The sequence below is a fragment of the Neolamprologus brichardi genome, chromosome 16, assembly GCF_056152115.1.
Source record: "Neolamprologus brichardi isolate AB-2024 chromosome 16, ASM5615211v1, whole genome shotgun sequence".
NCBI lineage: Eukaryota > Metazoa > Chordata > Actinopteri > Cichliformes > Cichlidae > Neolamprologus > Neolamprologus brichardi.
Window position 1 is genome coordinate 26486908 of NC_142119.1, and position 25889 is coordinate 26512796.

The window sequence follows — 25889 nt, forward strand, 5'->3', positions numbered from 1 at the left end:
AATGAATATTTCAAATAATAATTAGTAAACTTGTATAATTCATGACGTCCAGTGTCTGCTGGGTATTCTGCTAGCTTTATTTTTTCAAAGCTTTGCTCAAAAAGAACAATTTTGTCTCTCAGACTTTTTCAGAGTCACCTGAAAGGTAGAGCCTTCTGTGATTAAAAGCACACAGAATAATGACAAACTTCTTTACACATAAAGCATAAAACCAACAACTAACATTCATTACAACGTAACTCTTATAGTATCCTGTTGTATTGGTGTTTTTTTCTAGCTCATAATAAAAGAGACGGTACAATTTGCTACATTAAAGGACAGAGTAACCATAGGTAATGAGATGTACGTGAGGCCTTAAAAGCTTCTTAATCAACCGTATATCTTGGTGCGACAAGCTGTCAGGTGCTCAACAGTGAAGCTAATCATTATTTTATGTTCAGAAGTTTTATTTTTTTCTACAAAAAAAAAAAAAAAAAAAGCAAAATGTACAAACAGATGACAAATGTGCAACCCACACACTGAAACATTACATTCCTGTTCTAACACCATGCACTTTAAGATAATGAAAAACAATAAATGTGTGTGCGTAATATCAAAGAGGTCACTGATTTTCAATCTGAATGCCAAGCAGGCACCTGGCATCAGTTCAGTATTCAAGCAGCATGGGCAGTATACCCCACCCCTCTTGTACTTAGTCCTTCAGATAGTCTCCGAATTGGTTTTTGTAGGACCAATGAGGATTTCCAAAACACAGCACAATTTTAAAACCCAGTGTCAGCACTGTTTTTATTACTTCCAAATCTATCCAGTGATTTTGTTTAATCATCATTCAGTATGTTTTGCAAGAATATTCCAGTTTTACAGCATCTTAGAAAAATAATTGGTTCTGTATATATAACAACAATGGTGCTAGATACATCTGAACAGCATTATGTACAATACAATTTGTTTGCCGAATGTGGTGAAAGATATCTGTAAAGGTAACGATGAGTACTGATATACTTCATATTCACTTAATGCAATGATCAAGACTTTGTATCATTTATTTATGAGATATGGTAATTATTTAATATCAATAAGCTGCAATATTTTATCTCAAACCATCCTTTTCAAACATAAAACGAATCCACCATCCAAAATCACTAAAAACCAAACATGTAACAACTTTTATAAAGAAAGATTTGCACCCGGATATGTCATGATATCTCCAATGGAAAGAATTTGAAATCATATGGAAACTGACTTAAAAATAATCTTTTTGATGTAATGATAGCTATAATATTACAGTGTGATTTTCTCAAAAGTACCTGTTAAAATCTACATTCATTCAAAATGTATCACTTGTATTTCAAGTCCAACAGCAACATCATATTTCTCATCACCTGTAATAGATTAACTTCCATGATGTAATTCCTGTTGGAGTAATACGAAACATTAACAGCTGCGTTAGTTAACAACAGATCTGGAATTTCAAAGATATGTTTCAGGTATAGTGCTGTGCAAAAGTCTCGAGTTGCCCCTCATTTCCTTTTGCTTTGCTTCCAATTTTTAAAGTGGTCTTGAGCAATAATTATCACTAGGATATCTTTAAAATTTTGTCTTTGGACATTGACTGCTTTTTGTTGTTGTTGTTTTTTTTATTAATTTCAGACAAGTTCTTGTACCTGACCATTTTCAGACTAATGTTTTGGGGGGGATTTTGCATTTTTGCATTTATATCCACTTAATAATAACCTATAACTCATTCAGGCATAAGAACCTAACCCAAGGGATAAACCAGTATTGTGACTAAACATAACAGACAACTTACCACAGAACCAATTTTAAATTGTATCTTTAGGCGCTTTGTTATTAGCATTCTGTTGCAAAAAACATTTTCCCCACAATTTCTTTAAACCATCATGACTATGAACAAAGGCATTCAGGAGAGAGGTTCAATAGTGAGTCTCTATAGCCATCTGTAAAACAAGGTGGCGGCTCTGTCATGGTTGTGACTGCAATTTAGCCACTATTACTGGGGGATCTTCAAAACTCATCAAAATTGATCAGATTTAGATCCACCATCCCCAAACACACCGCCAATGTAGTAAAATCATACCTGGATAGAAAAGCACACAATGAAACACTGTCAATCATGGACTGGCGTCCCCAGAGCCCGGATCTCAACATTAATAAAGCAGTGTGGGATCAACTTGACAGAATGGAAAGAAAGGCAGCCAACATCCAAAGACGACCTTTGAATGTCTTTTAAAAAGCCTGGAGAACTATTCCTGAAGACTTACTTATGGAAGTTACAAGAAAGCTGCCTAAGAGAGTTCAGGCTGTGTTGAAGAATACTAAAAACTGATTTTTTTAAAGCTCCCTAGAATTATACAAACTGTTTTGTCTTATACTGCATCTCCATGTATGTTTGCATGTTTCAATAAAGCACTGCAAATATCAAGAAGTTAAGGGTGGCTCAAGGCTTTCTGCACAGTACTAGAAAGCATAACTTTAAAGAGATTAGTACAACTCTTTAACCAAGTTTAAGGGATCTTCATAAAAATGGTACTCCTCTTAAGTTAAACTGTAACAACTGATATGGGTGTCAGGGCTTCAACTGAAATGTGATTGTTCAGTTTGTTAAGGTTGGGCTTCAGTTTTCTCTCAAGCAGATTTATTACCACACGGTCTCATGAAATGTGATAAAAAGACACGTCCTAAATAGCTAATGCTACAGTGGGCTTGATAAAGAAGAAGGAAAAGCATTTGTAGGTTATACAGGGCTACGACTTTATCCCTTCAGTATATCACCTCAAGAGGGTAACACCTATCAGTGCTGACCTCCATATGTCAGTCAACAGTTGCAGTTAAAATGACCACCATGCTGCTTGAAGCATAGACACAGTAGACACCAACATGAAAAGAGAATGAGCAGCAAACCAGCTGTTTTCTTTTACGACTGTACCTATAGTAGATACATCAATGCCTGTCTGGATACAGTGGTGGTTATAGAATCTCAACCATTGCAAAGATGTGTCTCAGAAAATGACAAATGGTCTCCTGTTTATGTTTTTCCAGAAGCTAATCAGCAGTCAGTGCAGCAGATTCACAGCAAGCAGGTGTCCATCACAGTGTGACTCCTTTGATGTGAGTGTTTTCCATGCACGACCCGATACGTCATTATCCTTGTTCAGATCTGTAAAAGTTCCCAAAGCTACAGCTCATCATATTTTTAGAAATGCAGGTGCCAGTGCAGTTTATCCTTAAACCTGTGTTGAACTGTAATATGATCAAATGGAAGAAAAGCCGCTGCTGCCCAGTTCTCTGCATTTCTTGGCGAGGATGTAAAAGCAAGAGGTGCATGATGTGTGGTAAGAGCCATCTGGTGAGGGTAAGGAAAGCCAGGACTGGTTAGGTGAAGAACGACAGAGGACTGAGGTGAAGAGTCAGACGCTAAGGGTCATGTTACGGAGCAGCCACTGCTGGGAACGGCTGCCATTGCAGTCTCTCAATGTGGGGACCATCTTGTCGTCCTCAGAGGGCATGTCCAAGCACTGGTTGCTATTCACATGCAGCAGAGTAAGTCGCTGGAGAGAAAAGATGAAAAAACAAAACAAAAACAGGCAGTTACAGCTGATGTAAATATATACGCATTACATTAAACAATTACAAGTTGAAGACCAACCTCCCCTGTGTTTTACAGTCATGTACCCTCAAAGATGCAGGTCATCACCGAGGGCATCAGTGCCAGCTGCCAGTGCTTGACTGCTTCAACTGTGGTCTGAAGAAAAGCTGAATCTATGCACATCACTCAAACCAACCCTCACAGATTCATTTTAACTACTAATTTCCCAAATTTCAGCTTTGTTGTACCATTGACCCAGTAAATAAACTTAAGTCTGAGCCTGCACCATTTATTAAAACAATAAAAACAGAATGACAAAATAAGGAACATCAAGAGAAAAAGACTTGAATAAAAAAGGGTTACCCCTCATACAATACACCTCTCACTGTGAAACGCTGTGGAAATCGAGGCTCCTGTCGGGGGAGGAACTTGTCATTGGCACTTTAACAAAAGGATGTTTCTGTGATTGACTGAGCTTCAAAAGCATCAACCTCTCTAGAGCCAACTTCCCCCCCACATTCAGTGGTAATGGGAAAATGAGTTGTTTTAATGTTAAAACCACTGCAACAAACTCGCTACAGTGTTTTCAGTTTTATCACTATGTTTAGGTTTGCAAATGTTCATTGAATAGCAGGTGAAGACACATCATGAACAAGTGGATCGCATACAAAGTAAATGTAGACCTCTGCATACATTTAACCTTAACAAGAAGGTCTACTGAGGCATTTTCTAGTCTCTAAAGCTGATTTTTTTGACCATTAAAAAAAGTGATTATATTCTGATTACAAATGTAAATAACACATTGTTTACACATCCAGAAATTACAAAGCAGCTTTAAAAATCAATGTAGGGTCTGTTTATACTCCGTTTATATCTCTGTTTTGGTCTGTGCCATCAACAAAGGAAAAGATCCGGTCCTGTAGCTCCTAATTTTCACCAACCATTCACTGCAGGCCAGAAAATCAAACCAAAGAGCTGAAATGATAGCGATGTGAGGTGATAATAATGTTTGTTCCTCTGAGTGACCCTTATCACATACATGTGGTGATCTGGTCCATTCTCAGGAACAATAACAAACAGTTGTAAATATTTATTTATTCCAATTATTAAAATAACCTAGGAAAAAGAGTTTATTGTTAACACTGCAGCTCATTATATTTACTTTTTGATCAAAGTGCTACAATAAAATAGGCACCATTAGTACCAGCAGTAATACTGCTGGTGCTTGTTAGCACTGACCACATCACGATTATTTATTCAACACCATGCTTGGGATAAACTGTGTTTTTATTGTTAATGCGACACATTATAGTAGCATCTTTTTTCAGAACAGATAACAAGTAACCAGGGATCACGAGGAGAGGAAAAAGGTTACAATGTGACATTAGTTGCAACAAATATCTCTACCCTAATGATTGTGTGTGCCTTAATCAGTACACCACAATGATCGCCTGATAACAATTTTCCATTTTTGTTACTATGGTTGCTGTAGCTCAGGAGGTAGAGCAGATCATCTACTAATCAGAAGGCTGGTGGTTCGATATCTGGTTCCTCCAGTCTGCATGCCAAATATCCTTGGACAAGATAGTAAATAAAGTTGCTTGTATGGATGGGTGAATTAGGCAAGTTGTATAAAGCACTTTAAGTGCTCAGTTAGAGTTGAAAAAACCTATATAAGAACCAGTCCATGTATTAGCAGTGTGTCACAAAAAACACACAATTTGTTGCCATTTTTCAGCTGATTCAAAGACAACACAGTTTGACAACATTAAATTTTTTTGCACCAAGAAGGTGATTTGTAAAGAGTTATTAGCAGAAAACCTGGCATATTTGAGCAGGGTGCGCAGTGTGTCCTTAAAAATTTTGAGGAAACTAGAGAAGTGAAGGACAAAAGAAGTGGCTACAGCAGATTCACTGTATTTGAAAGTCGTGTCCTTATAAAATAGGGGGGAAAATCCAGCAAAGACCTGACACAGAACCAGAGAGATGTATCTGGCCACTGAACTGATCCATCTCTTGTTCACTGACACCTCATAAGAAATTGTTTCTGTGGAAGGATGAGGCAGAGAAGAAAAAAAGGCCAAGACATGCCAAATTATATTTATAGAGTGATAAATCCAGTTTAGAAAATTTAGATTCAAATCATGATGAACAGAGGAGTTCAGGAGAAAGGTACAACAGGGAGTGTCCACAGTTATGTATTAAACATGGCGGAGGATCGGTCATGGTTGGGGGTTCAATTCAGCCAGTGGTTCTAGGGACTTTGTCAAAATAGATGGAATTATGGACACAGAAGTAAAGTCAGACTCTGACCCACCAACAACTATAAGGCATCTGATTGGCAGCAGCTTCAGTTTTCAGCGTGGTCTCAAACACACTGCAATGCAGTAAAAGCACGGAACAAAAGAAGAGCTTTGACTGTCCTTCAAGAGGCCTTGAGAATTATTCCTAAAGACTACTTTAACACAGGCTGAACTGTCTTAGGCAGCTTCCATGTAATTTTTTAAAGTATAAAGTCAGTAATACCAAATATTGACTTTCAAGCTCGCTGCAATTGCACAAACTCTGTTGTTGCCTTATAAACTGTATTTCTATGCATGTTTGCACATGTTTTGAGAATCACTGCACTTAGTTCCCTGTTTCCTAGCAAAATATAAAGAAATAAGAGGTTGCTCTAGACTTGCACAGCATTGTATACCAGTAAAAACACCTGTACAGAACTAATGAAGGTGTGTAATTGCAAAGCTTATCATTATAGAAGTATTTTAATAACCTTACATTTCTCACAGTGGCTTCATTACACATCACAGGCCAAATATGCCATCATCTACTAACTAAATTGACCGTGGGACAAGTTGGATTGGGCTCTGTCTAACTGGGCTCAGGTGACAATGACTGATTAACTGGCTTTCTTCATGAAAGACATTTTAGTAAAATAATGATGAGTGAAAACCATTTACACTCTCAGGGATCTGGTACTGTGCATACTGGCTCACTGTCACTGCCATAGCTCATCAAGACACTTAAATAGAACAGGGTCCCTGTTAATGTAATTACAGTATTCCTTCTCCTGCTCCACTCCATCGCTCCTGTCTGTCCTATGTGATGCTTTTTCGTGGAAACCAGAAAGGCTAGAAAACAGGACAAACTGGACCAGACTGGAAATAACACACCTGTTGTGATGAGTTCGAACTCAAGCACCACACAAGTGGTATGTACCACAGGAGAGAATCTGTGGCTATCTGCCACACGTCACCAGAGATAACACCCCCCACTAACAACTGTGAGAGAGCCCTCAATGCCATGTAATATATGAAAATGTATAAGCGTATAAATGAAAACCAAAACAGAGATAGCCTCAGGTTTAGCAGTTTTCAGCTTAACCCAATGTTATATTAGCATAAAAAATAAAACGCAGGTGAACAAGTAACCTAAAAATACATCATGGCATAAAAACTGGTCATTAAGCATGATTTTGTTTTTTTTAAATTCTGCAATCGAGGCATAATTCTTCATTAAAACAAGATTGTGTTTTGACTGTTAACAGAGGATATTCAGACTAATGAGCTCACGGAGATGCTCAGGCCATGTTTGATCTCAAGCTATAAAACACAAGGGCCCAACACTATCTGCCTGGATACAAAGAAGTGCATGCAAACACAGCCATATATGCGCACGCACGCACGCACACACACACACACACACACACACACACCCCTTTCCTGAAGTACACATTGCAGACTGCCCTACAGGGCACACTTGTTCAAACAGAGTGAGAACAAAGAGAGCAGGTGGAACACAACCTCACACACCTGTCCAAAAACAAAGGAAAAGAACAATAAGCTTGTGCTACACTATACTTTAATTAAAATAAAAGTAGTTCTTTAATAGTAGTTGTAACTTCATAGCAAAGTTCTCCTTAAACTATTGAGAAGAAGAATAAAAAAGAAGCAAAGATCAACAATTTTTTCCTAATCCAGACTGAATGAATACTACATTTTTGAGCCATGCGCAGGGCATAATCATTTACAAAGCCTTTCTAAACAGCCTTAAATCATAAAGATAATATTTTTCCTTTCATTCAAAATCTAAATTTACTCCAGGAGAACATGTAGCACAAGAAAAGTATGATTTGAAAAAAAAAAAAAAAAGTTCCATGTTCAATGAAATTACTCGAAATATGGAGGTCCTGTCCTTTGCTCATAATTATTTCATGCTTTCTTTGGGGCAGAGGAAACTCCCATCTTCCTCCCAGCAAACCAAGCACAGTCTCCAGAGCAAGAAACCGAGTGTGTGCACAGCTGAGACCAGCTAATTAAATGATGACCGTTTCTAACCATAACCCAGGTTGAGGAATAGCATCCTCTTTATCACCACACAGCACACTGGACTTGCTGAGAGGCAGAGAGGTTCTTGTTTTGACGTGATCTTCTGTGCTTGCTGCTGGGGATCTAGATAGAGGAGTGGCTTTTTTTGTGGGAGATACAAACACAGCAGATACTTTTGTATCTCAGGGCAGATTCAGCAACAGTGTCATTTAATGACTTTAATGGAGCCCTTCTCTTGTGTACGTGCTCCTCTCTGCTTGCTATGCTAGGAGGACGTCTGAGAGTGAACAGCAAATCAGGCCATCTAACAGCAGGTCACTATACTGCCACAACTCTGACACACACCAGCAGTCCCGGGAGCTCCTTACCCAATTTGCCCTGCTTGGACACAGAAACTGTGGCATGCTACAGAGAAATTGCTCTTTAGCGTTTTGAGAGATACAACAGTACAGGATTCTGAGGTGTTCACTCCAAATTACTCAACAGAACAGAATTGGCTACAGAGAGAATGACTGACAGACACAACGCCTGGAAAAGGCAGGAAAATAACAACTCCGAAATGGACAGAAATGCTGAGCTGAAGAACATTCCTCACAAAAGGTATGTAAATAAGAAGGCTTAGTGGTGAAAAAACACTGATAATGGGCGTTTTACAATGTACATGGAACACTGTGTACACAGCTGCTTTTGGCCAATAAGAGAGTGGCCTGAGCAACTACAGCCATGAAAGATAGGTTCACAATGAAGGATCACTTCAAAAGAACTTGTAAACAATGGCGAGCCCATTTGAATAAGCTCCGCATGCAGATAATCAGCTAAAAATAAGCACGTCCTCCATCTCGGCCATCATTCATCATGTGCAGGCAGTCCAGGGGACAGCCAGTGAATTTTCACATCAAAATATATTTATTTTGGAAAATAAATGTCAATTAAGATGTAATTTAGGAAAAAGATTAGCTAAAGGTCTTCCAGATAGCATCTTATACAGAGAAGCATCTTGACAGGACATCTGTCATTGCGTGATGAAGCTCTTCCCATGTCTCTGTGCACTCCCCTTGAAAGGTCACCAATAACAAAAAAGTGTTAATGCTTCCTAAAACACATGCACATTCAGGCATACACCTGGAAGAACCACAAGTCTACTCTCACTGACAAAAATCAGAAAGTCAAACATACTCTCAAAACAGCCAAAATTGCCTATTACAGCCCAAACAGGTCTAGTGAATTCTAACAGTGTGAAACTACGTTGCTACAGAGCAACTATGATGACCACCAACCTCTATTCTACACCTAACTTGTGCTAATCTGCTCACCTCACGCCCCCCGTAGCCCCCGAGAGCAGACTTGAGTTTAGAGAAAATAATCCGTGGGACTGAAGTAGAGGTGTCTAGCGACCTCCAGACGAGTGTAGTTGTGGAGGATCCACGACTGTATTGGACTGTTGTTACAGTACTCCACAGTGGGGCCATAGGTGCCGTCCTCCAGACGGCCGATGGTCAGACATGATTGGGTGATGATGTGGAGGAAGGTGTGCTTCTGCAGTGAGCCAGGAGGGAAAAGGGACAGATGGTTTTCAAGGTAAGTCACAGAGTCATAAAGTAATTCTTAAACTGATGCGCCTGTTCTTCGCAGTAAACTTTCCCAGACACTGACTAAATGTCTGACTTATTTGGTCCATTTCTTATTTTATTTAGTTATTAGATAGACCATATCTTCATAAGCGATATGGGTCATGTTTCAAATTATTCATGTGACTATTGGCTCAGTCACCCACGAAAAAAGGTAACAGGATGGCAACCTCCTTGCAAAAAAATCAGTAGCAACAATCACTTGTAGGCAGATCTCATTGATGCAGACAGATTGGCAACACATTAAAATCTGTCTGCATTTATGAATCTGAGTGTGTTTGCACCAATAAGCGCTTGCCCATTGAAAGTTTTCTGGTTAAATTCCTATATAAAAGCAAGCAGAGTGCCTATGTCATTCTTTAGTTAAACTGCCATCCTGCAGCAATTACATCACAGTTTAATGTTTAATATAAAGGTGCCATATTCTGCTGATTTATCACAGTTAATCCCTCTGTTGTCACAGATTGCATGTAACTGCCAACTTGACCCCATTCAATGGCAGACTGTTGACAGTCTGATAGGAGACCCACTTATTTTTAATAGACATCTTGGTGCACAAAGTGGCTTTGAGGTCAGCAACTGACTGCAAGTAGTTGCAGGCCTGGTTGCTGTCTCCAAAGCAACCACTTGAAAGTCAAGGAGGTTGGTTTCAAACCCCTGAGAAAATGACCACATCAACAATTTGAACATATCCTTACAATGAGGCAGACGGTATTTGCCAAAATTAGCACAATGCAAATAATTTTTGGGGGTAATTTATAAAACGAGATGGACAATTAAAAAAAAAAAAAAAAAGTTAGATATTTAGTACAAACATGTCATCTATGTTCTTATTTGTGGCAGGGCGTGGTCGGCGGTGCCGCGACAGGGAAAGCGGACCCAGCTGCGCGGCATCGCAATCACGCCTCGCCAACTTAAGATCGGTGTAGAGTCCTGTTGTGGTGTTGCTGTTGTTGTTGGTATGTGGCTGGCAGCTGGGAAGCTGAGCCGACTTGTGTGAGCTTCAAGCGTAATAAAGAGAATGTCCAACAGTGGTGAAACGCGGTCATGTCATGCCCCTTACCTGCAGGAATTTGAGTTTATCTATTTGGTTCTCCTATTTTGCTCGCTGATACAGCCTGTGGCTTAGTGTGCCTCACTTGTAAATAGCTATTCAATCAATATGCCAATCCATGCCTCAAACTCTTTATCTCCAATAAACTCATTACTTGCATTTTGCTGCAATAGTTCAAGTGTGAATTAAATAATGATTAGCTCAAATATTTTAAGTCTTACAAAAATAAAGAACATTTTGGGTTTCTTTAGCCAGAAAACTGGCTGAAAAAAAAAAAGTTTAAAAACTACAGTAATTAGACTCTACTAAAGCTAAAACACAACTTGACAAGCACAGCAAAGTTAAAAAGTACAGATAAATTGTAAAAAGTACAGAACTTATTACTGGCTGAAACAGCAGAGTAGGTGAACAGGAAAGTGGAAGTCGGTCACAACTGTAAATGAATACAGGAGGAATATGGAGAAGCCAGGTATTTCTGTGAAAGTGAAACTGATGACCAGATGAAATGTTAATGGTACTGTAGTCATCCAGGATTCAGTCCCTGTCAGTCACACCTGGGCTAAAAATAACACCGGCCACTGACAGCAATGAAACCCCAGAGCTGTTTACAACAGAGACCGGTCCTCTTTGCTATGAATTATTCATTTTATTCCTCTTTTTTTTCCCATTTTAAGAAAAGCACACTGAGAGCAAAGTGTAATGAAAGGATTTCTCCATGGATTTGTTCAATGCTGGATGGAAAGGCCTCTGAGCTTCCTCACTTTGTCATATCGCCATGTCAGTGATAGGACATCTCAATCACTCATAGACAACTCTGCATGCGATGCTGCCTCGTCTAACCATCTCCCAGAGGATTAAAAATGCATAAATTGTTCATATAAAAATGCTTTTTGAGTTGTGTAATCCATAATGTATTTTGATTTTGATGTATTCTGAGGAAACAAGGCTTGAGAAGAATATTTAGTTTTCCTATGAGATTTAAAATGTCTTTGTTTCCTGCCCACAACATCTGTTTCTTCATTTGACTGAATATCAAAAATGCAAGCTTATTACTGCTTGCATATCCAGGAATATTAGGTAAAGTGAAACCCTGGTGTTCAATATGCTTTGTCGATTTTTTATATTTTCTAATTCAGTGCTATAGCAAAAGGAAAAGACTTTGATACATACATATATACACATATAGCAATACCTGTAATGAGCAACACAGCTAAAAAATAGACATAAGGTTATTATTTTTTCACCTCACCATTTTGCACCTAATGCATGCAATCAGTTTTCTTTGATATTTGTAGGACATACTTGTGTTTTGGTTTGTTTGTTTTTTTGTTTGTTTTTTGAGGGGGCTTATAAGTTAGACTTCAGTTTCTCTCTGCGATGTAAATTATTTGGTGACTTGATTGTTCTGCTGCACATACAATATATTTGTCTACAAAATATAAAAGGATAAATTGCAATGCGTGATTCCCAGGTCGCCAATGTAGAAAAAAGCTTCAGTACACATCCAAAAAATATATTTATATAAACAATCTACCGTACTAAACACTAACACTTCAGAGTCCACACACTCATACTCACAATACTAAATCACAATGTGGCACTTCAGGAGGGACAAATTGAACAGCTTACCTCAAAATCATATTCCCACTTGCCAACATACTACATAATGAGACGAGAAAAGAGAAACAGCTGCTGGGTTGAAATAGCAACTCAACTTCCGTGGTGCTTTAAAAAACAACAACAACAACACACAGCACCATCTTGTGGCAGAAAACAGTCATTCTAGTTTCCCACGACCAAAAATCCTTTGTGTCCTATTGCTCATGAAATTACCTTTTGACAGGTAAAGGTACAAACGTTAAATTGAGGAACAGGGGAAAATAATGGCCACTTGCTTTAGAACCCTTATTTTGAATTATTTGGTTCCTACAAGGGCCACAGATCCTACCTCAGCATCGTACTCAAACATCTGATTGCCCTTCATGTGGTGACACTTGAGCATGACAACAGGCCCGTTGAGGCGGGAGACATCCAGGCAGAGGTCATCTGTTCTGATTTCTTTATCCGCAGTGTACGAGAACACCTACAGGAAGAGGTTTTATTTAGCTCTTGAAAAATATCAGTAACATCAACATCACAAAAAATAAAACAACAGTATTGTAAGGGGTTTTATGGATAGATGACTAAACTGTACATATTTATTAAACCTTAATTTTTTTTCTTTTTGTTTTCTTTTTTGTTTACAATCTAGAGCTTTTTAAAAATTGATTGTGTACTTTATTGGGCATTTCCAGGATGTTCTACAAATATTTTTTGTACAAGACTGGACAGATACTCTGTCTTGTGTGCTGCAGAAAAAAAACTATAATGAGACTTGAGTATAAAGAATATTGATTGGACCAAAGTGAATTCTGGGCTAGAAATCTTTGAGTCTAATCAACACTGGGCTTCAGAAATGAGAGACAGAAAGCATTGTATTGAAAATCTGCACATTGACTTAGAAGTTGGAGATTAACACTCCTCGCTTCCAACCTGAAGTCAAGTTTTTGGGCAAGATAATGTACTGCTAGAGGCTGCACTTTAAAATTAAGTACACCCCATGATTTAGTAGCTTGGAGAACCATCTTTAGCAGTAATAATTTGAAATGATGAGCAATAATTTGAAATCATCATTCTCTCGAATCACTGTGGAGAAACTGAAGCATTCGTTTCTGCGCAGCTCTCTTAAGGTCCTGCCATAACATTTCAGTCAAGCTGAGGTCTGATTTGACTGGACCATTGCAACACCGTGATTATTTTATTTTTCAGTCCTTCTGCTGCAGATTTGCTGGAGTCACTGACCTACTGCATGACCCAGGCTTTAGCTGTCAAACAGATGGCCTCACATTTGACTCTAGAATACTTTGATACGGAGAACGGCTCATGGTCGACTGAATGACTACAAGGCGCCCAGGTCCTGTGGCTGCAAAACGGGGTCAAATCATCTACTGTGCCTGACAGCTGGTATGAGGTATCTGTACTAATGTGTTGTGTTTAGGTTTTACTAAACATGGTGCTGTGCACCTCCAATCTGGTGCTATCAGTCCAAAGGAGGGAAGTCTTGTTCAAGAAGTCCCGTGGTTTGTTCAGATACAATTTTGCAAACTAAGCCATGCTGCCATACTCTTTTTAAAGAGAACAGGTTTTCCCAACAAGTCGTCCAATCAAGCTCGATTAGTTCACGCTAATTGTACCATCATGAACTTTAACATGCTAATTGAAGCCTGGATGGTCTGAGATCTAGTTCTTGGGATTGTGCTTTTAATATCTTTAAGTATTACATGTCCTGACCTTGGAGTAAATTTGTTGGCATGTCCTGGGAACATTGTGTTAACACCTAAATGGTCCAGATCAGCAAACTGCAAATTATAGAGGTGCTCACACCTGCTAATGATCAATTAATCAAGTACGTTTAGTTAGCAACACCTGGCTGCTACCCAAGTAGAACACTTAAGGCTGTGCTTAGTTTCATTCAGATTTAAAGTTACATTTGCAAATTCTATTATAATATAGACAATAGTATTTCTTTTCACAATTAAGTATAATGCTCTCAATACAGTATTTCCTGTTATCTCCTCACCTGGTTTCCACCCATGCCGTGGCAGTTGAAAAAGCCAACCTTCTCGTTCTCCTTTCTCCCCATGTTGTCCATACACTGGTTGGTTTCAACATTTCTGATCTATAGACAGGAAGTTCATATTTACAAATAAGAAGTACAAGTTTATTAACTTTGTAACACTAAAGTCTTAAAGTGTTACATCATAGCATTTTATTTATGTTTCTTTTGACAACAGCTAGGCTACAGGAACAGAAAAAAATAAATTACCAGAATAATGACGTCCCATTTAATACATCAATAAAAAATTCCCTTTTCCAAGTCCTTGTTTTTTTTGTCCTCCCTCATTGTTTGAATTCTTCATCCAAGGATCTCTTATGCAAATTGATTATCAATCACTACATCTTAAATATTGTCTTCCAAAGAAATTAATCTGTTAATATATAATTAGCAACAGCATTTTAGTTCACTCAGTAGTACTGAGTATCTTTAGAGTTTGATTCGTTTTTTAATTAACCTTTTAAACCCAAATGTATTATATTTGATCCATGAGTTTTGGAAACATATACCTCAGTGTTTATTTCCCTCCCAAAACAGGAAAATAAATGGCACAATATATTTTTAAGGGTTTTGTTTTTAATTTTTTGTCAGAAGGCTTAATAATCACTTGATTTCCAAAATCTTTAATTTTCTGGCAATTATTTCATGGTTCAGGCTTTAAAGGGTTAAAAAAATTAACCTATTTCTTGGCATTTGACAAAATAATCATATAAGTAAATAACAGAGAATAATGTTAGTTGCCACCCCAGGTTTGCAAATATTGCAGCATTACTAATGCTGAAACCACTTTAAATGCAAGTCACAGATTTAATGATGCTTTCTTTTTGGAAACTGGAAAAAGTTTGTCACCATCTTCCATAAATGTTTTAGCTAAAATCATGTATATACCATGTCATTGAGTTAATTTAGTCCAACCTCTGTTCATTATATCCACTTTTAAAGATGAAACTGAGCTAAGTTGACTGCACACTTCTCAATAAGCAATTATCACAGCTCCTACTGACTTCCAGTCAACTCAGCTATCTAATGAACTCCTACATTCACAGAGCTAAAGCGGAGCTGACTATGTATGTTGCCTAAGCCATTACCATGCCTATCATGCAGGAACGGAATGGCATTCATAATAATTAAGTGATATAAAACCTAATGGTTCCGGCTGTTAAAGAAAGGCTGACTGTGTGTTATGGGGGATGAGAATCAGCCAGAAGTAGTCTGGTTTAGAGGAAAATGGGGAAAAAGGTGCTGCAGTGGCTAAAGGGAGATAGAGAAAACCAGTTTTCACTGCAGTATAGGAGAGCAGTGCAAAGGAGAGAGAAAAGTCCCCTCATCCTCAGCTGTATGAGTGTTAGAGGATTACAACCTCATTTCACCCTCAGTTCTTAGACTGACATTACTTTTACATGACCTCCATCTATGTCCAGATAGCACGGTCCATGTTAGCACTGAGTTGACCCCCGCTTCAATGCTTCCCACACAAAGCTATGTTCATCAAGAAGCTGATTGTGGTCACTTTAAAAAAGCGGAAGGGAAATAACTAAAACATCTCTCGTAAAATAAGCTGCGTCAAAACTGTAAATGAGTAGTTATCAAACCATACTACATGCTTACAATTTCTACCTATTAACAACCCTATGAAAAATCAGATTTCTAAGGTAGATACTCGGAAACAGTCTTTTTTGTTCTTTAAAGAGCAGAATACTATCTAGAATGCATACACGAGCTTTATCTCACTGCCTCAACATGTGGGGGGGGATCAATACAGAGTCCTTGAACAGCCACACGTCTGTTTATTATACACGTTCAATACAAACTTGGTTGTTTGTTTTTCAGCTTTTTTTAAGCCTTTCCTGGATCCTGATATTTTCTGGCTATATCTCAGAGATATTGCCTTTCTGAAAGAAAATGAAAAAAATGAGGCCAGGCGCTAAAAGGATATATCTGACTGAACGCAGAGGGAGCCGGTGTATGCGATACATTATAGAAGATTAGAGTATAAGAGAGCTCATACTTCACCAAGAGAGTAGTATCTTCTTGGGATCTGGGAGTCTGGGTAGATGTTCTCTAGATACCAGGAAAACGGTTTGCACTTTAAGGCCTCACGGAGGGTTTTGCGAGAGGAGACGTCTCCGTACTCCACCCGCATCACGCCTGCAAATGAAATGTCAAGACAGGAAATGCAGCCATATGTATCAGTGAACATCATCCGTCACATTAAGAGCCACATTTTCTGCTCTGAAAAATAGGATGGTTCTGAGTCTGTGCACCACCGAGACCAGACACCAGAGGGAACCTTTATGAAGGGAAACAAAGCGCTTTACCTGAAAATATCCCAATCATAATGTTAGCCTGCAATCCCATTTACAAACAGTGTAATGTGGAAGATGCATCTCCTTCAATAGCGCACAAGTACAAAAGCTGTGCAATAACTGTGGGCCATGATGTAAGTCACTTTAGCCAAATGTGAACTGCCTGATGTATCAGCCTTGATGAAACTAAAGACTAAGAAAGGATTAGACAGCGACTGGGCACAGACACTTACAAACACATTAGACAGATGGTTTCTTCCTAAAGTGCCGCTTGAGGACTCGTAGCTTGAATGCAGATAGACTCAAGGTGGTAATTTAATATGAAAGAGCATGATTGCAATGAGGGAAAATAGAGGACAGCTTTCAAAAACCAGTCAACATGTAAGACGTACAGCACTGTACTGTATGAATCTATCTATCTATCTATCGATCTATCTATCACACAAGACTAAGATATTGCAAACAGCTTACCAATACCAATAGCATCTCAAGCTTTAATGTGGGAAACAGAAATATCAAGTTGGCAGATAAAAGCAGTGAGCTGAAGGCTACTTTTCTCTTCCTCTCTTTTTTTCCTATCTGCGGGGGCTAAGCATCACATGTTATAGATCATGATGAATAGCCTCTTAGATGCAGCGCAGAGGAAGGACAAGGAAAGGGGTACACTTTTAATAGGATCACTAGATGCCACTCCCAAATTCAGCCTGAGCAACATACTGTGCTCTTCTCCACCAATAAGGGAGGTCTGGCAGCAGCACAACCCAGATCATTCTCCCTAATGTCCTGGAGGAACAGACAGTCATCGCGGGGCCACAATATACAGAGAAACTCATCCATCACAGCCCTGGCTCTGTCTGCACACATGCCCGTGGAGAATCCTGCCTGACTGAGAGGAAGAGAAGGTCACATTTTGTGCTGTAAGATCAAAAGATTGTGGATGATCCCTTATAGGTTGGCTGGCATCTAAAACAGTTAACCCGAGATTTCCGGGATACCGCTTCCTGCAAAAGGGTAATCACATTACTAAGTCGACAGATGGAGGGGTACTCATCTCTCAATCTGCACAGTCGTATTGTTCTAGTTTGTCCATATGTGTTTGAGCTCTGTTTGAAAGATGGCCGTACGTGACTAATTTCTGAACCCAAGTTCAAGAGAGAAGGAATTCATTAATCCCACTTTGAAGATGGCAAAGCTGCATTAAATTCAAATATAAAAGTAAAAGAAAATGTACATTTGCATAAGAATAAAAAAAGAACCTTGCAAGAGAATGAAAATGGAAGAGACATGTCTTTCCTTTTACACCAATTTGCTAAATTAACCACACAGGGGTCCAGCAATGAGGTTTGTTCACGTCTTCCTTTGACCAGCAGTGCACACTGAAACTTTTTTATAACATGTAAAACCAGCAGAGCTGATGGTTTTCAGTTTCAGTTTTCTGCATCATTTTAGTGGCTGAGAGTAGTAGTGACATGGTGGCAGTTTCATTGCTCTGTACCTGGTGATATGATATAAAAGAAGTCTTTGAAATCATCCATCCAGACTTCGGCCAGGCGCCTGTTGTTCTTGTTGATGACTTGGCCCGTTCCTCCAGGGAAACTGTATGGGGTGGCCTTCCGGAAAACATGGCCCACATGTGAACATGTTACAATTTCCAAGGAGCCACCGCATTGCCAAATCTGCAAGCGTAGAGACAAGGCAGATTTATGTAGTATGTGACAGGAAAGCAGACAAATAGGCTGGATAAAAACTGATGAAACAGTCAGTGAATGCTTGTTCCCTTTGTTCTACCCCCTTGATGCTTAGGTGACCTACATAAATGATAACGTTTGTTAGCAGTAAAAAGATTTGCTCTTAAATTTTAACAGCGTACCATCGTACCACACACACACTTTCTGTAGATCTGTTTGTGACTAGATACTGCAGCTCACAGGCATGCCTTTAACAGCACTTCATGTTTTCTGATTACTAACGACAAGCTGTGACAGGAAGACAAAAACACCTTCTATAAACTGCCCTTGTCATAGTTTCTGGTACAGTAGGTGTCCCCAGAACTAAATTTTCCATGATAGCAAATTCAGAGAGACTCATGAGGTGAAGTACGAACCACACTATCACTAACTGGTAATAATAACATATACTTTTTACAATAAACTGTACAAACATAAAGCAAAGAGACTAAATATTTTTCCCTTATGTTGGTGCCAGGCACCAACATTTAATATGAGCACACACATCTAAGGCTTTCATGTGATGTCAGTTCCACATCTGCAAGGTTTCATGAGTACATCCTGTACAGTTGTGACATTACAACAATGACAAAATCTGTCCACAGATGTCTGCCAAAGTGCTCAAACCCATCAATGCACAATAGTACATTTGCCAGGATGATGCACAAAAAGAGACTCTCACAAAAAAATCAGCAGCAGCAACCACATGGTTGCAGCAGGAAACAAAAAATGTTTGCAACAGTGTATTTTTTTATATATATTTAGAAAGATCATCCAATTTTATAATATGTGTAAATATCTACAAAAAGGGAACATCACAAGGCAGAAACGTGTGCTGGTATACAGAGAAACCACTCACTCTAAAAGACATTTCCAGGTTTTCTCCTCCCCAGATATCCATCCCTGGATCGTAACTCCCAATTTCTTCAAAATACGTCTTGTCTATAGAGAATAATCCTCCTGCCATGGTGGGAGTCCTGCAAAAAACATAAATTAAGGCAACAACACAAAACCTCTTTGTAATATTTCATTTCCTCATACTGAATTCGTTAGCATCTTTTTGTAACTAAAGGGAACATTGAGGATATAATAACAGGCCAATTTGTTTGACAATTTGAAACAAAGCCTTAGAGGGGCAATTACTTTCATCTTTTAATTCATTCTATACTCAAGTCAGTCCTAAATAAAGGATATTGTTTGCTGCTTGGAGTGATTTGCATACAGATGAGTTTTGTGAAGCCAAAAAAGGCAGCTCTAAGCAGTTTCTATTTTCCTGTTTCAAAAAACATGGATACTTATACTACAAAGAGAAACATCACAACTCTGTGGATGCCATTTAGGCAGAAGCTGGCATCAGTGGGACACAGAGGGAAAGATGATCTATTTCTAGCTCTAGATAAAAATGGAGCTTTTTATAAAAGAATATTTTGTAGAGAAATTTAACTTTCAGCGTTTCCTCTGTAGCCTGCTGTAAAGAAAAAAAGCTGCATTTAATTAAGCTTACAAAATATTTCCAACACAGATGTACCTGACGGGGAGTGTTCTATCCCCTTTGCGTCGATCCATCTCCCGCTGGGGAACAGGATACCATCGAAAATTCAGCTTCCAGTTGAATCCACCGTAAGTCATATCAGAGCCTGCCATGTATTCAAATGTCTCGTCGCTGATGACATCTATGATAGGGCACACCACTGCAGTCCTGAAACACAGAAAGCGCCATAATGTTCACATGTATTATGAAACTGGCTTGACTGAAATGAAGCATGTGGTTCATTATCATATTCAACGCGCCTCAACATCCCACCATCATAAAATCGACCGCATACTGTGAAGAAATCAGGTTCTGGGTTGTAACTGCAAATTCGACGCACACCATGCCAGCAACTAGCTATTATTCACATTATTAAATGTTCTGAAGAAAATGATCATTAATCATAATGCGCTGCAATCAGCTGAACATTCACGTTTTGATTAATCAATTAACTGGTTAGTCTTTAAAAAGTTACAAGAAAATATGAAAATTAAATCAAATGTGTTGTTCTCCTTTTGTCCACTCAGCTGCTGTAATATAAACATTTCTGTAAAAACAGAGATGAATCCCTGTTTCAACTTATGAAATACAAAGTCAAAACAGAAGTCATTTAAACCCTAAACACAAAATACAGACAATATATTGAATATTAGATGGAATATATAGTAGCTTAATATGTTGAATTTATATCCAACAACATTTTTAAGGTGGAGCTGGGGGAACGAGGATTGTGTAACAGTTTGAAGGGCAGAATGACACTGTGTTTTAAAGGACAGGGATCTGAGAGGCTGATTGGCTTTGGAGAAGGAGTCAAGAAGATTATGGGATCAGAGGGGATGACGACAAAATTAAGAATGAGTGGAATTTAAAATAGTGGGAAAGCGGAAGTGACCAAAGAAAAGATCAACAGTGACAACAAAAACACCTAGAAAAGCAGGCAGATGGAATAACACAATAATTTCATTTCTGAAATTATGGAAGCAATATTCAGAGAATCCAGGGAGATCTCGGTACACAGGGGACACGGAGAAAACCAATATTGAATCTTGAATATTTTGAATTTGCCCTCAGGCAACACTGCAGTAGAAAAAAAAACCCAGCTACAATTCTGTAATGGAAATCACTTCACGGGCTCTGAAAATCATTGCAACTGAACGCAATTTTATCGCAGCTAAAAATTTACCATGCAAAGAAAAACACAAGTTCCAGAGCCCGAGCTCATTTAAGAGGGATTGAGAGGAAGTAGGTAAGGTGGTGTGATGGAAATCACAGATCCTGCATCCTGTGAGATAAAGAGGAAAAGGACCACCCAACTTATTACCAGCACAGAGTTGAAAGGCTAAAATCTTATGGGATAAATTTTTAAAAAGATATATTCTATGTTTTATATGCTGCCATCCAGACAATGTCTATGTTTATTTGATCAAGACAATTTTCTTGCATGCATTACAACAGCACAGTAAGACTGTAGCTACCCCACAATAAGAGGTTTTATTTAAACATTTTACATATTATAGATTGAACAAAATCGAACACAAGACCACCAAAATTCTTGGGCAGCTGACAAACAACGATAAACATTCTCAGTTCTGTGTGTTGGAAGACAATGTAAATACAGTTTCTTGGAATCACTGCATTGTTTTTATTGAAGGGTGGTGCAGATGTGTAGGAAGTAGGGTTGCACAGGTATTATTTTGTAAGATAAATGCATGTACTTCCTCTCAGGATAGTCACAGACAAAATTATTTCTTTATCAAAAAAAACAGGTCTGGAAATCTTTGAACATACAGTATCATTTCTGCACCATCTCAACAGTCTGCACTCAGACTTAAAGACATCAATACATGTGCAGCAGCATTCAGTAAAAGTGTAATGGCTCCATAATACAATATTCAGAGTCATATGATACCAATTTCCTCCTGAGGGTAAATTAATGTGTCTGACCTCAGATAAGGTAAGAATCACAAGAGGATCATCATCATTCATTACTGTCACACAGAAACAGTGGATGGCATAATGGTGTCTACAGAGCATGGGTAAATGCCTTAAGTAGTTAATATTAATATTTTGATAAACAGCATAAATTAAATGAATTCTTCATCACTTTAAATCAAAGCTATTTGTTTAATGGTTTTACAGACGCAGCAAACTCAAACCTTTGCCCACAGCATACAGCATAAGTCATATAGTGTTGACATGATGACGGTGTTACTGTAATTGTCATGGTCCCAGGATTCTTATTTGTTGGTGGTTTTGTTTATTATTACAGTTTCTTTTTTGATGCTGTGATTATTTCGCTTTAATGACTTTCTTATATAACTTTACTGAAATGTCCCAGTATTTGCCTTAGTGTAAAACTGCTGTGCGTAGGTGTGTGTCTAATCTCTGCATTTATTAGTTATTTCCCTTTTTTCCCAGTAATGATTCATCTCCGGTGTTTTGGATTTAGTCTTACTTCCCACCTGACTCGCTGTCTTTGATTATCTTCACCTGTGTCTCGTTACAGGGCTGTGTCCACTTTCCCTTAATTATAAATACTCTCATATAAATGTTGTCGTCTTCCCCTCTGTCCCTGTCTGTGATCATCACCCGGGTGGTTTTGTCTTCATGCTCTTACGGCTTAGGTTTTGTTTCTCTTCGTGTTTTGCTCTGTGGACGTCTGCCATCAACCTAATTAAACGGCTTACCTTTTGTTAAACCCTGCTGCCTCCTGTGTCTGTTTTTTGGGTTCTCAACCTTACACTCTACACAGTTTGCATAACCTGCAGATTGACAGAAGCTATCTTTTCCTCTGAGGTTGCAGCATAATTATTATCTCATATCAGCAGTGCCAGGCAGCGTATTAATAACTGAAAGTTTGCTTTCCCATCAGTATTCAGATAGTTTTGGCTCAAGTACCCAGTGATGCAACTAAGGCGAAATATGATAACAACTGCAGTAATAAAGCCTTTTTAGGGCTCAATAGTAACACTAAACTGTCAAAACAATAGGAGGTTTTGCAGCAGTGCACCACACTGCTGCAAAAACATCAAACATATGTGTGATTTCCTATCAGTGCCTTCAAAAAAACAGCATTAAATTCAAAATACTTAGTGATGTCAATTTTAGCTCCTACCTGTCCTCTTTGATGCGAGCCAGCAGGGGCTCTAGCCAGCCATCAGTACACTCGCAGTGAGCATCAAGAAAGGTGATGACCTGACCGGTGGTGGCGGCTGCCCCCCTCAACCTGGCTCTGATTAGACCTGAACGCTGCTCCATCCTCAGGATCCTCACCGGCACCTCCAGAGTACGCACATAGTTCTCCAGTTTCTTCTTTAGGAAATCTGAAAGAAATTATGCAAAAGAAAATTCATAACAAGTTAAATATGGACAATATGATGATGAGATTTCAATCAGGTCATTAAATTATCAATTCGAGCTAGTCAGCTTATGTCCAGCTGAGAACTTATGGATTCCAAAAGAAAATAATAAAATTTGGAAACAAGGTTTTTAGCTACTACTTATTAGGATTATATGTCATTTTTATGGGTTACAGAACTGCAAATTAAAAAAAATAAGGTAAAGATAGTAAGACCATAATTACTTGAGCACATAAATATTGTTTCTTGACTCATCAGAGGTGGATGTGCCACCTAAAATAATAGCATAACCAATAAAGGAAGACATTCTTTACTTAAATATGTCTTTCAATATTTCACGATTCCTTAAACTGTGATATGGCAGAATCAAAACCTGGAAACCCGACCATTATTTCTATAATGCTCAAAAATGTACTTATCAATGTGTTTTTACTTGAGTCTTCAACATCACACTCCTCATTAGTTTTTTCCAGGGTTTAGTGAGGAGTTCTCAGAGTAAAAAAAAAACCCCACAATTATGTAAATTTGAACCACAAACGTTCCATTTGGCTTTTTTATTAATCTAAAAGATCTTAAATGGTTATTTGAAGATTACAAGAACAAATGGGACTCACAGCCTTACATCGAAGGTTAATTGGTGTATTTATTAATCAGGTTCTAAAAATAAATACTAACACCATAATGTTGTAATTTAAAAAAAAAAAAGCTAGATTAGTTTTAATTTATCTTACTACACAGCCAGAAACTTGGGTCTCTTTTATCATAATCATCCTACAGTACTCCATCACATGCATCCTGTATGTATACTTTGTTAACGTACACAGATTACAAACCTCGCTCGCTGGCATCATCAACTAGGATAATTTCCACTAGCAAGTGTTTAGGAGAGCGGTTGATGACACTGTGAACAGTTCGCAGCAGCGTGCTCCATGCCTCGTTGTGAAACACGATGACAATGCTGGTGTTGGGCAGGTCATCTGAGTACACTTTGGTCTTACAGCTGACAGAGTAACACAGAGGGGGGAAAGGCAAATCAGTGACATAAGACTTTACAGAGGAAAGTTCCCTTAGATATGCAGAGTCAACAAACTAGGTGAAAAGTCACACTTATAGTTTTAGAGTTGTACTTTAGAGTTTCAGAGCTTTAATAAACCCTATTAATTTAAATCCATATCTGCTGGCAGTCAATTTAAAGTGTTTTTTGTCCTTTGTTGATAAAATAACATTAAATCTTTTTTTTTAATAGTTCAAATATTTCACAAATATTTTAACTATACTGGATGTTTTTCATACTGATAATTATTAATATGTAATCACCATTTTACAGTATATTAATCTTAGACTGTTTAGATTTTTACACTGACAATTGTTGGAGATTGCAGATTATTGTGTAACAATATGTATTACTGTATAACAAATTTTAAAAATATTATTTCATTTTTTGAAAGAAAAACAATTATACTTTTAGTCTCAAATAAATAATTTAGTCCTGTAAAATTACAAGCAAGTTTCTAAAAGGTTAATATATGGTAAAACTGTAATGTTACGATAGCTGATGATCTGATTATCATTTGTTATAATCTTTGATATTCTGTTTATTAAAGGATTCATACTTTGACAATTTATCCCAAAACTAAAATGGTCATTTACAATGACAAACATAATTTCTAATCTGTTGCTGTACTTCTACTGAGTTAGTTTCAAAATGCAGCCCATTATTTTGTATCAGAGAACATAAAGTTCCCAAGCGTTATCCAGTTTTGCCATCAGTGCAAAAACACTGTCACAATAGGTTTACTGAAAGATATTGAGAAAGAAAGTAGAAAAAGTTAAACCAGTGTTGACAGCTATGTCAGCATGTCCTTGGATTAATGTGATGTCTGTCAAAGCCAAAGGGTGTAAATGTGGGACGGTGCTGCAGTCAGTGCTGTTGAATAAAGAATTAGCTACATTACAGAAGAGGATGTGGACAGTGAAGGCAGCATGTATGGCTAGAGGAGGTGGTGATGTGGGGGGGGTTACCGGAGCAGGCAGCATTGCTAGTTCTGTCCTGTCTATTCAATGTGACAGCACTGACTGACATAACTAGGCCAGGAGGCTGCCTTGAAGACATAATGCTGGTGAAATTTTGCACAGCTCAGCTGTGCGCTGTAATAAAGACGCTTTATTATTTATATGGACCCATATTGGGCAGAAATACAGAGTTCACATCATCTGAATGTTCAACTTTTTCTCTCTAATATAGATCTTCTTTTGCACTGTATAAATTTTTATGTATTGTATTTTATACAGTTTTTCCACATCCCAGACAATCTGGAGTGGTCTTCTTCTTGAAACAGGCAAAAACAGGAGCTAAAACAAAAAGAATGTAGGAGTTTAGAAAGATAATTTTGTGGCTTATTTCTCATTTGACAGGTAGAGACTCTGATAACCACTTAATGAAAAGTGTCGTCCAACTCAACTGGAATAGTTAAACATGAATCAAACATGAATCACTTGGATATTGTCTCCGCACTGGGCAAATGTCTGTGCATATCAGCAGCCTTAAATGAATGTGCCCATGTTTCATACAAGATGCATTTTGAATTTTCATTAGGTGTTCAAGAGGCTCTTGAATGACAGTAAACAAACCCTACTCCCATTCAAATGTCAAGCCTAATGCAAAACGCGAGGGACCTAATAGATCCTGCATGG

At 38.2% G+C, this 25889-nt stretch overlaps 1 protein-coding gene across 3 annotated transcripts in view; it reads right to left on the reverse strand.

The window, feature by feature from the left end:
• Window positions 1-759: 759 nt before the first annotated feature.
• Window positions 760-25889, reverse strand: part of galnt13 (polypeptide N-acetylgalactosaminyltransferase 13) — a 36193-nt gene continuing 11063 nt past the window's right edge. The window contains exons 4-14 of one of the 3 annotated variants that reach the window (XM_035906694.2): window positions 24029-24195; window positions 22952-23159; window positions 19834-20004; window positions 19165-19282; window positions 18074-18254; window positions 16281-16420; window positions 14237-14335; window positions 12566-12700; window positions 12247-12276; window positions 9249-9471; window positions 3440-3569 (exon numbers count right to left, since the gene is read on the reverse strand). In XM_035906694.2, coding sequence (XP_035762587.1) covers window positions 9286-9471; window positions 12247-12276; window positions 12566-12700; window positions 14237-14335; window positions 16281-16420; window positions 18074-18254; window positions 19165-19282; window positions 19834-20004; window positions 22952-23159; window positions 24029-24195 — 1435 coding nt within the window. In that variant the 3' untranslated portion in view covers window positions 3440-3569; window positions 9249-9285. Of the gene's footprint in view, window positions 3570-9248; window positions 9472-12246; window positions 12277-12565; window positions 12701-14236; window positions 14336-16280; window positions 16421-18073; window positions 18255-19164; window positions 19283-19833; window positions 20005-22951; window positions 23160-24028; window positions 24196-25889 lie in introns of all 3 variants that reach the window. The other 2 variants (XM_087853121.1, XM_087853122.1) reach the window with 2 other exon arrangements.